The 16875-nt window shown below is 34.1% G+C and overlaps 3 protein-coding genes across 8 annotated transcripts in view; all 3 read left to right on the forward strand.

The window, feature by feature from the left end:
• The window catches only part of LOC132124296 (carnitine O-palmitoyltransferase 1, liver isoform-like), a 55731-nt gene that overhangs the window by 23975 nt on the left and 14881 nt on the right, over positions 1 to 16875 (forward strand). The gene's annotated exons all lie outside the window — the stretch shown is intronic.
• LOC132124413 (butyrophilin-like protein 2) lies at positions 23 to 11453 on the forward strand. Its single transcript, XM_059535409.1, has 7 exons — positions 23 to 801; positions 1664 to 1742; positions 3773 to 4102; positions 10037 to 10366; positions 10743 to 10901; positions 10999 to 11046; positions 11311 to 11453. The coding sequence occupies exons 2-7, from the start codon at positions 1706 to 1708 to the stop codon at positions 11451 to 11453; spliced, it is 1047 nt and encodes a 348-aa protein (XP_059391392.1). The 5' UTR covers positions 23 to 801; positions 1664 to 1705.
• LOC132124300 (potassium voltage-gated channel subfamily C member 1-like) overlaps positions 13443 to 16875 on the forward strand; it is a 48898-nt gene continuing 45465 nt past the window's right edge. For all 4 annotated transcript variants that reach the window (XM_059535267.1, XM_059535265.1, XM_059535266.1 and 1 more), the window contains exon 1: positions 13443 to 13895. The gene's annotated coding sequence lies outside the window, so the exon portion shown is untranslated. The remainder of the gene's footprint in view (positions 13896 to 16875) is intronic.

The following is a 16875-nucleotide window of genomic DNA, read 5'->3' on the forward strand; positions in this document are numbered from 1 at the left end:
CAGCGGAGTTTTGCATAGTTTAGTTAGCTAGCAGCTGGCTTAGCTTATATTTCGTAGCAAAATTTAGGTAAGGACGCGAGGAAAAAACGTTCTTAGGTGTACAAAGTGTTAAGTATATTGATGAGCACACGTATTTGTAGCCGTATATATAACAGATATGTAGCAAAGTGAAAATAATCTTCTGTGAAACTCACCTCTCGCTTCTCGTGACGTGTACACAAGCTAAAGTTTGGAAAGCGGTTGCTTAGCAACAAAGAGCGTGCGATCGATGTGTTGAGTATACGTCATAGACTATAAAGTATCTATGCGCGCGACATCTAGATATATTTTAGATTTTCCTTTTTTTTCTTACAAACAAACGTGCCAGAGTAATTTAAAATGTATAATTATCACCAAAAAAATTTTATTTTATGTAGCATAACTAGTTTCTAAGGTGACTGTTGTGAAGTATTCAGTAAAAACTAAGGTCAGCTCCAATCTAAAGACGCTTTTTATGCATTTTATTTATATTATGCAGTTTAATGCATAGTTAACTAAATCTAAAAATGTATTATCATATTTATTGGTTTGTGTGTCAACGGGATGTAAGTAAAAATTATAATAAAAAATAAACAACATTAATTAATTAACATTGGATATTCAATCTAATGATAATTTATAGAAATCTTAGGTGACTGAAGGTTGAGCAGTGTTCAAGGAAATGAATCCCACTTGTTCAGTTCTTACTGAAACTTAGAGAAATCTCACCTAACCAGATGACGACGTGTTCGGGGAAAAACATTTGTCGCTGCGACAAGGAAGGTAAGCACGTTTACTTATTTAAGCAGTTTACATTATACATGTTTAATATAAAAGTTTGATCGTATGTAAGTTCAATTTTAACCACACTATGAATGTGTCTCAAACATTAGTGTGGTTATAATTCATAGGTTGCTTGTCTCATCTGAAGTCCATCTCTAAGGCATCTGAAACTAAAATGTTTAAAACACCTTGGTTATTTTTTATTTATTTATTTTTAAAGTTCTACATAACATTGGATAGCCTAATAGTTTTTTGGATGTATGAACTGTATGTAATTTTATTTATTTATTTAAATGATTTTGTTTAATGTAGCACAATATCTTTATTTCTTTATTATTAGTATTATTATTATTTACAAAGGCCATATATTACCAGTAAAGGAGCAAGTGCCTTTCATTTTAATATGTATCATTTCTAAAACAGTTTAAACAGCCTCTCTGTTTTTCTAATGTTTTTCTTTGCCTAATCTAGTTTAATATAATAAGGATAAGTTCATAATAATATTTGCATACTAATAATGTATTTAGTCAGGTCAAAAGTTTTGACTTCATATGTTTTAGACTGTAATAAATTAATTTATTGATTGATTTTCATTGATTTTCCAGGCTAATGTGTAATTTACAGGAATTTATGATTGATCATTTAAAGCCTTCACTTAACAGCACCATATTTATGTCTATTTTATCAATGCTGAGCAATATACTGTAGTTATATTTACAGTATATGCTTTTAGAGGTTTGAATTCAATTGATTTACTGCTCATCAACTTAAGATTTTTCATAAGGAGTGTTAAACATCATAAAAGATGTGAGGACATATTCATGGACACATTCATGTTGCCATAGTTTGTTTTCTGTTACAGTGGATTTTCCATCGGTGTCTCAGATGTGCAGAAATATTGAAAATGGCTGAAACTAAAGAAGTGTCAAAAACTAGTCAAGGCAAGTTAAATGAAAAATTATGTGTAACACGGTTCGGCTGAGTCTCACTGTACAGTCGTGGTCAAAAGTTTTGAGAATTACATAAATATTAGTTTTCAAAAAGTTTGCTGCTAAACTGCTTTTAGATATTTGTTTCAGTTGTTTCTGTGATGTACTGAAATATAATTACAAGCACTTCATACGTTTCAAAGGCTTTTATCGACAATTACATGACATTTATGCAAAGAGTCAGTATTTGCAGTGTTGGCCCTTCTTTTTCAGGACCTCTGCAATTCGACTGGGCATGCTCTCAATCAACTTCTGGGCCAAATCCTGACTGATAGCAACCCATTCTTTCATAATCACTTCTTGGAGTTTGTCAGAATTAGTGGGTTTTTGTTTGTCCACCCGCCTCTTGAGGATTGACCACAAGTTCTCAATGGGATTAAGATCTGGGGAGTTTCCAGGCCATGGACCCAAAATTTAAACATTCTGGTCCCCGAGCCACTTAGTTATCACTTTTGCCTTATGGCACGGTGCTCCATCGTGCTGGAAAATGCATTGTTCTTCACCAAACTGTTGTTGGATTGTTGGAAGAAGTTGCTGTTGGAGGGTGTTTTGGTACCATTCTTTATTCATGGCTGTGTTTTTGGGCAGAATTGTGAGTGAGCCCACTCCCTTGGAGTGAAGTGAGTGAGTGAAGTGACATTCAGCCAAGTATGGTGACCCATACTCAGAATTCGTGCTCTGCATTTAACCCATCCGAAATGCACACACACAGAGCAGTGAACACACACACACACTGTGAGCACACACCCGGAGCAGTGGGCAGCCATTTATGCTGCGGCGCCCGGAGAGCAGTTGGGGGTTCGATGCCTTGCTCAAGGGCACCTAAGTCGTGGTATTGAAGGTGGAGAGAGAACTGTACATGCACTCCCCCGACCCACAATTCCTGCCGGTCCGGTACTCGAACTCACAACCTTTCGATTGGGAGTCCGACTCTCTAACCATTAGGCCACGACTTCCCTTAAATGAGAAGCAACCCCACACATGAATGGTGTCAGGATGCTTTACTGTTGGCATGATACAGGACTGATGGTAGCGCTCACCTTTTCTTCTCCGGACAAGCCTTTTTCCAGATGCCCCAAACAATCGGAAAGGGGCTTCATCGGAGAATATGACTTTGCCCCAGTCCTCAGCAGTCCATTCACTATACTTTCTGCAGAAGATCAATCTGTCCCTGATATTTTTTTTGGAGAGAAGTGGCTTCTTTGCTACCCTTTTTGACACCAGGCCATCTTCCAAAAGTCTTGGCCTCACTGTGCGTGCAGATGCGCTCACACCTGCCTGCTGCCATTCCTGAGCAAGCTCTGCACTGGAGGCACTCCGATCCCGCAGCTGAATCCTCGTTAGGAGACCATCCTGGCGCTTGCTGGACTTTCTTGGACGCCCTGAAGCCTTCTTTACAAGAATTGAACCTCTTTCCTTGAAGTTCTTGATGATCCTATAAATTGTTGATTTAGGTGCAATCTTAGTAGCCACAATATCCTTGCCTGTGAAGCCATTTTTATGCAACGCAATGATGGCTGCACGCGTTTCTTTGCAGGTCACCATGGTTAACAATGGAAGAACAATGATTTCAAACATCACCCTCCTTTTAACATGTCAAGTCTGCCATTCTAACACAATCAGCCTGACATAATGATCTCCAGCCTTGTGCTCGTCAACATTCTCACCTGAGTTTACAAGACGATTACTGAAATGATCTCAGCAGGTCCTTTAATGACAGCAATGAAATGCAGTGGAAAGGTTTTTTTGGGATTAAGTTAATTTTCATGGCAAAGAAGGACTATGCAATTCATCTGATCACTCTTCATAACATTCTGGAGTATATGCAAATTGCTATTATAAAAACTTAAGCAGCAACTTTTCCAATTTCCAATATTTATGTACAGTACATAAAACACTATTACAGAAATGGCACATCTAACAAGGAATTTTATTTTTCTTTATTATTTTTTTATTATAGTTTTTTTCTCTCTTTTCTTCAGGGTTGTCTGTTGTCTGCCAGTCTGACATTATATTTTCCCATCCTGGAGATGATGTCGTTCTGTCGTGTCATCTTAATCCGGCTGTCAGTGCTGCTTCAATGGAGATTCAGTGGTGGCATAAGCAGGATCCAGTTTTCCTTTATAAGAATAGACAGGTGACAGTGAACATAGACTTTGAGGGTCGAGTGAGTCTCCCACTGCAAAATCTACAAAATGGAAATTTGTCTTTGACTCTAAGAGACATCAGGAGTTCACAGAAGGGTCTCTATATTTGTGAAGTCACCCATGAAAGTCAGTCAATACAAGATACTGTTTTTCTCCATATCAGCTGTAAGTATTCAACTGAACAAGTTTCAAAGATAATCCATATTAGGTAAAACATCTTCAGTTTAAAATTGTAGAAAGTTGAAATAGTTCCTCTACCTTCACTGGTAGAGTTCTGTGCAAAATAGTCACAGGTTCGATTCCCTTGGAGCACAAGTACTGATAAAATGCACAGTCAAGTCACTTTTATTTATAGTTTTCCACAATGGACATTGCTTCAAAGCATCTTTACAGAAAAATATTGCCTTAATAATATATTTATTAGACAACTAGATTAGGAAGCAAGCTAGAAAAGGAGAAATGTTTTTAATTTAAAAACTAAATTAAAATTTATAAATTTAGCAGACGCTTTTATCTAAAGCGACTTACAGTGGATTCAGGCTATCAATTTATACCTATCATGTGTTCCCGGGGAATCAAACCCCCAAACTTATAGCGCAATGCTCTACCAATTGAGCTACAGGAACATAACTTTTGACACCAAGTTCCGACCTCTGCTAATAAATCAAAAATGACAATGTTAATAAACACTCTACAGTGTTAAAATCATTATGAATGTTACTACTTTTCATGTTTTTAATAATAAATGTAGTTCTCTCTCCAGCTGTAGACTTTAGTCTTGTGGTTTCATCTGGCCCTGTGTGTGCGGCCCCTGGGGAAGATGTCATTTTACCTGTTCATCTCTTACCTGAAACCAGTGCTGTGTCCATGGAAATCAGATGGTTCAGAGAGACAGAGCTCATTTATCAGTATATGAAAGGACAGGAGATGACAAACAATGACTTTGAGAACCGAGTGAGTCTGTCCATCCAGGAGCTGAGGAGAGGAAATCTTGCTCTGATTTTGAGAAATGTTCATCCAGCAGATTCAGGAGACTATACATGCAAAGTCTTTCATGATGGATGTCAGAAGAAAGGAGTAGTTCACCTGCAAGTTAAAGGTAAGATATTGTTCAAACTGCATCTGCTGATTCTCTTCTGTAGTTCATACACTTGTATGTTGTATATGCATATTTAGCTTAGTGTTCTGACAGTGACTAGCAGGTTTACATTAAGTAGTTTTTATGTTTTAGTTAACATGCATGATGAAATACATATGCTGGTAAACTGAAGACTGATAAAGGACTCACCCTGATACTTTATTTGGTTTATTTTAGAGATTGAGAGAGTGAAACATCTCTGCAGTGTCATAAAACAAGCGCATGAAGACATTACACAACAAAGAGTAAAACTAATAAAACCATAAAGTTGCTTGAAGAAACACTCAGTATTGTTGGTAAGTCTGAGAGACAGTGAGAAACAAAATTTATTTTTAAATTCTAAAAAAAGAAAATACAGAGATTTTACATGAAAACTATTGCATTACTGTTACAAACTGCCGGTTTTGGTTCGTTTTCATCTGTTTCTATCTATGGCCTGTTTTCTTATGTTATGGTTTCTGATTAATGAGTCATCAGCTGTTCACAGGAGTTCCTCCTTTCATTCAGTTGTTGTCTGGTATTGTTCATGTGTAGACACGCTGTTACATTTCCTTCTCGGATTTGGATGACCTGAGTTTGTTTTATTAAATAACTCTTTGTTTGTGGAAACCTGTTTGAACATTTTTTCATCTTCTTCCTCTTAACCTGTGTGTGACAATGACCAAGTTTTTCACTGGAATTTATACATTTTTGATTGTGACGTATTATGATGATTTTGATTACATTTTGTTAACATGTTTTCAATTTTAGATCGTTCATCTAGCCATTTAAATAGTATGGAAGGGATTCCCCCATTCAGTAAGACACCACTTTAAATGTTGTTAAATGCTCGTGTGTGTGTAATTGATAAGGGTTGTGCTCCATTGAGAATGCCTTTTTAATTACAAATTCAGTTTCTCAATTTGAGCTAAGGCAGACAGGATGGCTATTTAGAATTTGGTTGAAAGGAAACAAAATGGGAATTAATTTAAATTCAAAGAAATTCATATAACTAATTAAAAAGCAGAGTTTATCAAGACAAACTTTACATTTTGGATTGACAAAGCCTTGTTTGAAAGTTTTGAAAAAGTTCCAAACTCAATGATAGCTCAATGAAAGATAGATTTGTGCAATTCAAAATGTTGAATTTCTTTCATTTTAAATGCAATTCAGTAAATTTCTCATCTTGTCATTCATTGTATTGCAATTTACTGTGACCAATTAAATTTCAACTCAGTTTAAAGGGAGTATTTCATTCAAATCTAATTTTGCACAACCCAGCAGATAATACCATTTCACTGTAATCTTTGATCGGAAGAGCCATTGAGGTTTAACTGAACATTGAATTTTTGAGCCATGTTTTAATATGGGATTGACATACTAAATTACCTTATTTTCATAATATCTTGTGGTTTCCTGCAGTGCAAGATCATAGCAAATTTGAAGAATTCGACATGGAAAACAGGAGAGCAGGTACAGTAGATGCTTCCTTTATGCTTCTGGTGGGGGAAATGTCATCATACAGAGTGTCTTGAAGTGTCAAAAGTAGTTTATTTACTTTTACATTTTAAAGCTTTTGATACAAAGATAGGTTTACTACTGACACTGTACTGATACCTCCACAAAAATGAAAAGACATTTGTCAAAAAGACTCTGAGAAACAAGAAATGATGGCTTCTAGCTCCAACCAGATTATTACTAGCTCATAAACAAAAAAAGTACACTGGTAGGATATAAAATTACAGAACAAAGTTTAGAGATTTCCTCTGATTGGCTTTGTTTTCATTTTTAATTTTCAGATTCTACATGTACCAGTAAAAGTATGGAAGGAATTCCCCCATTCAGTAAGATACCACTTTTACTCCTTAGTAGATACTTGCATATATGTGATTTATTTAGTTCAAGTTTAAGTTATGCATGCCTTGTTTCTTTGCTTGTCTATCAACAACTGCAGTGGAAGAAGAGCGTGGCAGTCAAAGAACAATACAAACTAGAGAAGACGGTACAGCCACTGAGCAAGAGTTATCATCACTAGATATGTCATCACAGGTTTTGCAAAGAAGATCAGAATCTGTAAGTTTAACAGAGAGAGCTACACAAGCCCAACAGAGCCCAAATCAAGAAAGGAGACATGAGACTGTTGCTGCAGAGCAAGAGAGATATTCATCAGCTGTACCACCACAGGTACAAGAGACACCAGGAACATCACAATCAGATGCAGCAAAAACACTAGAGGGGCAAGAAGGCAGGAGACAAAGAAGACGAGAAATAAGAGAGAGAAAATGCCACATTTTGTAGTTAAATATACTGTTATTTACTACAGGTTTGTGATTAAACATTTGTATAGAATAGATCACAGTTTTTCCTACATTAAACTGTTCTGAGTGATCTGGAATCATATTTGTGAAATCCAAAAAAATGTTGCGGTAAGTGATTTTAGCTATGCTGCTAACTTAAACTAAGTGCTTTTACATAAAGTAGTGTTTATGAATAATTATGTTTTCTGATTTGGGGTTTGATAACATTTTAGGGTATACTGCTACCTCAAGTATGTGAGATTACATGCACTGATTCAATAAATCTCTGTAGTCCTCATATTTGACATTCAACTGTTTAGTTCAACTCAAAATAAATTGTGATAAATAGTGTGTCTGAGTCGGTCAGTCCAGTGATGGTCTTCAGAATGTGTCTGGGATCTGCACTGCCCACCAGCAAAATATTCTACTCTCCATGAGGCCTCACTGTCTATACAGTTCTAAAATATAAAAAAAAGCAAAAACAAATATAAAACAAATGTGTATGAGCTTTAGATATTAGAGATTTATACTTAAATTAGGATTTAGTAAAATATAAGGTCAGCTCCAATCTAAAATAAAGTATTTTTGTTTTCTGAGTTGTAACTTACACATGTTGTTTAATAAAGAACTCGATCTAAAATGTTCTTATCTTATGTGTGTCATCTGGGTTGTTGTGTAACATTTGATGACAGATTAAAAAAAAAGTAAAAGTGAAAGAACGTAGGAAATGTCACGTGACATTCAGCCTGAACTGTACCGTTCCAATAAAAATCTCATTGCCGCTGTTAATAGAAGGAAGGTAAGCAGATTTATTTTCTAAGAAGTTTGATACATGCTCTACAACCTGATCGTACATAAGGTGAATTATATTCAAACTACAGTACGACGGGTGCCTCTGATTGTTGCTCGTTTGAGCCGAAGTCAGAGATTTGAAACTAAAATATGTGAAGTAGCCTACAAACAACCGTATTGTGTTTAAAATGTTATAGGACAACATTACATTACATAAATAGACTATTTTTTCTCCGTGTCTGTTTTTCATTTCTAATATTACAGTTTCGTTATCACTAAAAAGCAAATATTTACAAAGGACGTCGTTTAAAGAAAACGAGCTAGCTTCTTTCAGTTTTGATTTATTATTTCTAAACCAAGCGTTTGCATGTTGTCTCTTCTGCCTGTAGGGGACAGCAACGAGCCTAATACAGTTTTATTTGTACCAGTTAACACATTTATTTTCAATATTTTAAGTATGATAATAATTATTTTATTAGATCTGACGTTTTGTGTTTTTAATATTTAGACAAAGTGACAACATTTGTAACAGATTCATTCATTGTTTGATTTTATCTCATTTACAAAGCATTTATGTGATTTATGATGGAGAATATTTCAATATCTTCAGATAGTAGCATCATATTTGCATCTGTTTTATCCATGCTAAACTATTTAATTAATATTAAAGTTCAATTTTGCTATATTTTAGTTAGTTTAGTTTAGAGGTTTTAATGCAGTTGAGACTTAATTAATTTATTAATTTAATCAACTTAAGGTTTAGGAAAAAATATGTGAGGACGTGTTCATGGACACATTCATACTGTCATACTTTGTTTTCTGTTACAGTGGATTTTCCATCGGTGTGCAGAAATATAAAAAATGGCTGAAGCTAAAGAAGTCTCAAAAACTAGTCAAGGCAAGTCCAAAGAAAAATGATGTGTAACTCTAATGCTCACTGTACATTTAACACTATTGCAAAAATGGCACATCTGACTGGTATTTTCATATTATTAATATTATTCTCTCTCTTTTCAGAGCTCTCTCTTGTATTTCCATCTGAAATTGTATATGTTAATCCTGGAGATGATGCTGTTCTATCATGTCATTTTGAGCCAGCAATCAGTGCTGCTTCAATGGAGATCAAGTGGTGGAAAAAGGCTGATCTGGTCTGTCATTATAAGAATAGACAGGTGACAGTGAACAGAGACTATGAGGGTCGAGTGAACCTCTCACTGGAAGATCTACACAATGGAAATGTGTCTTTGACTCTCGGAGACGTCAGGAGTTCACAGAAGGGCCACTATGTTTGTGAGGTCATCCATGAATGTCAAAAAATACAAGATAGTGTTTTCCTTCATATCAGCTGTAAGTATTCAACTGAAAAAGTTTAGAAGTTGAAGCATATTTGTCAAAACATCTTCAGTCTGAAGCTGTAGAAAATTGAAATGTCCCTCTGCCTGAACTTGTAGAACATTATGCTAGTAATGCCAAAGTCACTGGTTTGATGCACAGTAGGATCAATTTTGTTTATAGTTTATTTCATTGAAAGTTTTTTAAAGCATCTTTACAGAAAAATATTGCAGTAATAATATCTTAAACTCTGTTAAGGTCCGTTTGTGCATTTAGCAGAAGCTTTTAACTAAAGGAATTTACAAAAGAGGAACAAAACTATTTGTAAAAGAGCCAATGGTGTGTTGTATAGATTGCCAGGTTTATAAGACAACTAGATGAGAAAGCAAGCTGAAGATAAGAAGAAATATAAAAATTGTGCCATATTTCAAAGTGTGTCTTTTGACTCCAAGTTCCAACCTTGTAAATCAACTAGTAAGTCTACACTCTACAGGGGTATAGTTATTATGAATGTTACTGTTATTTATGCTTTTCACAATATATCTGTTTCTCTCCCTCCAGATGAAGACTTTAGACTTGTCACTCCTGTTGGAACTGTATCTGCTGACCCTGGATCAGACGTCATCTTACCTGTTCATCTCTCTCCTGAAACCAGTGCTGTGTCTCTAGACATTAGATGGTTCAGAGGGACAGAGCTCATTTATCATTACATGAACAGAAAAGAGAAAACAAACTATGAGAACCGAGTGAGTCTGTCCATCCAGAAGCTAGAGACAGGAAATCTTGCTCTGACTTTGAGAAACTTTCAGCCAGCAGATTCGGGAGACTATACATGCAAAGTCTTTCATGATGGATGTCTGCAGACAGGAATAGTTCATCTGCAAGTTAGAGGTAAGATATTATAAAAACTGCAGCTGCAACTTCTCTTCAGTAGCTCAATTTTGTACTGTAGTTTGTTCATGGAAAACACATCACAACTTCTAAGATATATTTAATGTATGTTGTAGCATGTTTAATAAATAGCAAGTTTACATTGCTGACAATTGAAACTTGAATTATTTTGTTCTAGTTGACATATATATATAAAATATTTTTACTTTGTTTGTGCTATATTTATTTCAAACAAATACTACTTCGTACATTGATATATAATGCAAAGACATGTATAGATTTTAAATTATGGCTTTGGTATACAAATGCGTTTTGGGGCCATAACTTCTGTGCTGCGACACAATTAAAAATCACCTTGATTTTTGGTCCATTTCAGAGATTCAGATGAGTGCTGATGCTAGATTGGTACATCTCCACAATGTGCTAAGAAAAGTACAGAAAGATATTCTGCAACACAAAGGACAAGTATTACAGGAAACATTAAATTTGCTTCAAGAAACACTTTATCAATATGAAATGAGAAATAAAGCCTTTGGTAAGTCTGAGAAGCAATGAGAAAAAAATGCTATACATAAAATAAATTGCATTTTTTTCTGACTTCTTTTGATTGATACTGTTTTTTTTTATTGTAGGCCCTACTCTTAGACATTCAAACAGTATGGAAGGAATTCCTCCCTTCAGTAAGATCTCACTTGTAAACATGCATGTGTGTGTGAGTTTACAGATGATCAGATTATACTATACAATATTACTATGACTAATGAAATAATAGTTACTTTAGTAGGAATAGCTATTGGTGTTCATTTATTTTTTTGTTGTAAGTAAATTTGCAATCCATAAAAAAACAAATTACTTTATTTTAATATTTAAATATGAAATATATTAAACTTTTAATTGATATCTTATTTAAATTAATTGTATTGACATATTGTGATTGTCTGCAGTGAAAGAGGAGGACATGCACCACAGACACAAAATCGTGAAGAGATATGTGTTAAAGCGAAATATCTTTAGGAAACGTTCTTTAAGTTTACCAATCAGTAAGTGTCACAAGTTGGTATATAAGATGTATGCAGTTGCTGTTTAACTTTAGATTTTTTTTGTTGCTTTTTAAACTTTACATGAAAATGATTTTTCATTTTAATTGTTTCAAATTGAGGAATGTTTAAGAGCCATTCAAAATATTCTTTTGTGAAATGTTTTGATTGAAAAAGTGTGTTTGTGCTATATTTCTTTAAAACAAATGCTACTTCGTACATTGATATATAATGCAAAGACATGTATATATTTTGAATTGTGGCTTTGGTATCCATATGCGTTTTGGGGCCATAACTTCTGTGCTGCGACACAATTAAAAATCACCTTGATATTTGGTTCATTTTAGAGATTCAGATGAGTGATGATCCTATATTGATACATCTCCACAATGTGCTAAGAAAAGTACAGAATGATATTCTGCAACAGAAAGAAGAACTATTACAGGAAACCTTAAATTTGCTTCAAGAAACATTTGATCAAGATGAAATAAGAAATAAAGCCTTTGGTAAGTCCCAGAAGTAATGAGAAAAAAAGCTCTACATAAAATAAATTGCATTTTTATTAACGTTGTTTTTTTCTTTTTTTTCATTCTAATTTTAGGCCCTACTCTTAGACATTCAAACAGTATGGAAGGAATTCCTCCCTTCAGTAAGATCTCACTTGTAAACATGCATGTGTGTGTGAGTTTACAGATGATCAGATTATACTATACAATATTACTATGACTAATGAAATAATAGTTACTTTAGTAGGAATAGCTATTGGTGTTCATTTATTTTTTTGTTGTAAGTAAATTTGCAATCCATAAAAAAACAAATGACTTTATTTTAATATTTAAATATCAATTAAAAGTTTAATATATTTAATATCTTATTTAAATTAATTGTATTGACATACTGTGATTTTCTGCAGTGAAAGAGGAGGACATTGCTTTGCTTGTGTGACAATATTGCAGTGGCTGGACACGATGGTGGTCAGCAAATGTTGTCACAGCTAATGACACAAAAACAGGATCCGCTAAGAGATATAACAGAAGAATCAACCATTGTCCCTACAAGTGCTAGGACACATGCACAGGAGAACCCTGGAACAACAGTACAAGGTACAGCCAAAGAGCAAGAGACATCCTCCTCGGTACAATCACAGGTACACGAAAGAGAAAGACCATCAGAATCAGTCATGACACCAGCAGGAGAATCAACACAGACATCAGAGAGGCCAGAAGACGGAAGGCAAAGGACTCGACAGAGGCATGAAAATAGAGAGAAAAACTGTCAGATTATGTAATATTTAAACAGAGAATAGGAGATACAACTATTACTAGTGTATTGGGGTTAATCATGGTAATAGAACAATCTTAATATCCTATTAAATGAATGTGTCAGGTTGGAGTAGACTGGAATCAATCCCATTTTTTTTGTGAAATCCCCAAATCCACACACTCTTAACTCCAACCAAAACCCTGCCCTCCTAAAACAAACATCCGAAATCAATTTCTGTAATCCAAAAGCAATTTCAGTATCCAGAGACCCATATGAAGGACCAATCAAACCAAGGAATATAACTGTATCAATAAAGATATAGTTTAAAATGTTTTTCAAAATTTAAAAGAATATCAGAGTTCACACCAAAACTAAAATGATAACTGCGCAGAGGAATAATATTGTTGAGCTCAAGAGCTTTAGCATCTTTTTCAAGTGGGAGACAACAAAATACCTTGATTTCATGATAACTTTAGAAACATGGTTGCTTCAAAATTCATATCTGATTCAAGTTTGATCTAGATATTATTGTTAGGCTATTTGTAAGTAGACCTTGATAAATTGTTAATATGTATATATATATATATATATTTTTTTTTTTTTAAATGCGGAAGAGTAAAAAAAAAAAAAACATTTTTCCAGAACAAGACAATAGGCTAGTCTCAGTTTTTATACACATAAAAATATTTCATATTAATACAGTGTGTTACCGCCAGTTTCTTTCTTTACACCTTTTTGTTTGAAGCGCCGACTGCGCCACGTCACAATCACCCACCGCCCACGCGTGACATCTGACAGAAGAAAAAAATGAAATAATTATATAAATAAGCAAGGTGCAGTTCCGCCAGGAGCCGTAAGTGTATGTGTGTGTGGCGTCTGTCTGAAACATGAACCGCTTGCGTTAGACATCAGGAGGGCGATTCAAAACGGGGGAAATATCAGCACCAATCACCATCCTCATCATCTTCATCATCCTTCTGAAAACCTGCGCGCGCGCCAGCCAAATTAAATCAGGGTGGTGGAATTATTTGTGCAGCTGCCAATGAAGGGAAGGAAGGAGTGACACACACCACAGAGTGTGTGTTTTGGTTTGCATTCGTGTTAATGTTCTTATTTACTACTCTCTTAATAATCAGCCTCGGAAAACTGGAGCATACATGTCATGATCTGAGAAAAGCATCGGGTTATTCTTATGGCTTAACATATGATCTGAATTCAACCCAGGTCAAGTGAGTACCCTGCTTAGTATAGATGTCTACACTGTGTTTGTATAGTGCACTAGATGTCTGTGTATTGTGTGATATTTGTTGCATGCAATTTTCTGTTATTGGAAATAAATAAACTCTATTTCCGTCTTATGTATTATATGTATATGTTTCCCCTGTTTAATGGTTGAGTTCTGGTAAACTAGTGCAAGCATTTCTTTCAGAACATTCAACAAGTATTGCTTTGTGCTGCTTTAATGCTGGTGTGTTCACGGTGACATGCATTGATTCTTACACCAGCGGTCATGTGGAATAACACGAGCAGCGTTCGTGCAGGATGTCAGGTGTGACATGTGAGATGCAGAACACATTACATACGTGTCCACATGTTTTGCATGGTCTGTTTGAGTGTATATCCACACACCAGATTTATGCGGATTCAAAGATGGAATATGATTGCTCGGGATAATTTTCACCTATTGGCCCTATTGTAAGGCAGTCACCATAACTAGTGTCATCTCTTTCCTGCAGAGAGAGAAACAGACAACAGAGCAGAGCTTGTGTGAACTCGTGAAATAAAAGCATGAAAGAAGACTGAAATGGGAGACATCAGGTTTTATTTATATACGGTGTAAATTATTAAAAAGTCGTCCATGGATGTTGAACTCGGTGAGCAGTGATCTGGTATGATTGCTGTAGAAACCGAAAGGCCGGTCAATAATTGAAAGATCTGACACTTGCTATTGATTTAAATTCATAGTTATGCAAAATACATCCTTTTTCCTCAAAGTTAGACCCAAGCAGCACTTGCTCTAAAATAAAATTACACACTAGCTAATAGGAAGATGTTATTAGAATGTCTGCTAGTTTTTATTAATACAAAACAATAATACAAGATGATGTGCTGGTTTAATGATAGGTACGGTTACAGATGTTAGGAATACCCTTGATTTAATTAAAGTAGGTAAATCAGGAATTGATGTGATTGATGTAGCTTAAGTATTTCAATATTACTCCCTATTGTCTCTGACTTTTATCTGTTCTTCTGTAAACAAACAGTCAAAAGGACACAAAATAATTAGGCTTTCAAGTTTTAGTCTGTTTGGACTGTCATAAGTGAGATTGAATTGCTATGGTGGTCTGTAATATTTTTAGAATGTTTTTTGAAAGAATCTCTATGCTCAAATATACAGAAAATTGGGAAATATTATTACAATTTCAAATAACTGTTTTGAATTTGAATTTATTGTCAAATCTAATTTATTCCTGTGATGCAATGCTGTATTTTCAGCATCATTACTCCGTCTTCAGTGTCAGATGATCCTTCAGAAATCATTCTAATATGCTGATTTGCTGCTCATTAAACATTTCTTATTACTATCAATGTTTTTCAATAATCTTTGATGAACATAAATTAAAAAAAAAATCTTTTGTAACATTGCAAATGTCTTTACTGACACTTTTGATCAATTTAGTGCATCCTTGCTCATTTATTATTATTATTATTATTTTTAAAAATATATATATTACTGACACCTAACTTTTATATTATCAGACACAGTTCAGTGCTCATCTTTTTTCTTCATCTGCTTTCAGATCCTGTTTTATCTTCTTATATTACCACGAGACTCTTTTTCTGTTTCGTTTCCCCTCAGAATGTTATTCTATCATATCTATATTCTTTTTGAAGTGTTAGCTCCATATTTATCATTGGTATCTGTAAAATATTGCCTGATATTATCCTGATTTTAAGGCAGATTGATCCCTAGACAGTGTGAAGTGTATGTACTGTAGATGGCAGTGAAATACCTGTTGTAATGCTTAAATTAAGTACTACGGGTATTTTTTTCAGCTTTTATTATTATTATTATTAATATTATTATTATTTAGAAGCATTTAATCCACATTAAAACTTTATTGAATGTTTTTTTTATTTATTATCTCCTAAGTTTCTATTATAGCATGTTTCCAGTAGTTAAAGAACCTTGTCCTGTAGAGTTAAACAGCTGTAGCTGCAATATTTCAGTCAGGACTGTCCGTGTGAAGTTGTGAAGGGTCTGTTGACAGTCACGTGATGATGTCATTGTGCTCATCTCTGTGTTCTAACCACTAATAGTTTCTCTGTCTCTCTCTTCGCTGTAATTGCTGTTAAACTTGAGAAAGCTGAGCTCTCAGATGCAGAGGTGAGGAAAGGGTTACGCTCGCTGTAAGACGAAACACTTCCCTCATTTAGCAGCTTTGACCCCTCACTCAATTCATATTTCTCATAATTTCTCAGTCTCTGGTTATGCCAGAGGTATGACACTTCAAATACTCCAGTTGAAGTTGCAGCAACTTTTGTAAATTATTTTTCAACAAGGATTTAGTTTTTAATTTGAAACATTTTACTTTTTTACTTTTTATTATTGGTAGCAAAAATTGTAACACTAAATTATTTTTGTTATTATTTATTTAGGATTATTATTCTTTTCCTAATCACATAAAATATTTGATTACATTTTTCTAATATCCAGAGCATATATATATATATATATATATATTGGTTGTTGTTTTTTTTTTTTTTTTTTTTTTTTTTTTTTTGCTACTATGTGTTTATTTAGGATTATTATTTCTCTGTCAACCACAAAAATATTTAAATTCACTTTTTATAAATACCAAAGCTTTTTTTTCTTTTTAGAATTATTTTACATAATTTTTATTATTTATATATATATATTTGTTTGTTTTTTATTTTTAAGGATTACTATTCTCTCAACCACACAACATTTTTTAATTAAGTTTTTAAGCTTATTATATTTAGATTTCCCCCCCTTTTTTATTATTTTAAAATGTAATCTATTGATAATTTTATAAATATTATATCTTACAAATAACTCTTGCATTTCAGAATAGAAATGTTTTGGTTTCCTTGTAATTAAACATAATCCTGTTCTTTTCTTTGATTTTCCATTATTATTCCGTTTTATATACTGTATTTCCCTGCTTTCTTTTGTTGTTTTCCATT

Source organism: Carassius carassius, chromosome 42 (genome assembly GCF_963082965.1).
Source record: "Carassius carassius chromosome 42, fCarCar2.1, whole genome shotgun sequence".
Lineage (NCBI taxonomy): Eukaryota > Metazoa > Chordata > Actinopteri > Cypriniformes > Cyprinidae > Carassius > Carassius carassius.

Coding starts and splice junctions, on each gene's coding strand:
- LOC132124413 (XM_059535409.1), top strand. CDS start 1,706: ATGGCTGAAACTAAAGAAGTGTCAAAAACTAGTCAAG. Junction 10,367..10,742: donor AGTTCATCTGCAAGTTAGAG/GTAAGATATTAT, acceptor GGTCCATTTCAG/AGATTCAGATGAGTGCTGAT. Junction 10,902..10,998: donor AATGAGAAATAAAGCCTTTG/GTAAGTCTGAGA, acceptor TTTTTATTGTAG/GCCCTACTCTTAGACATTCA.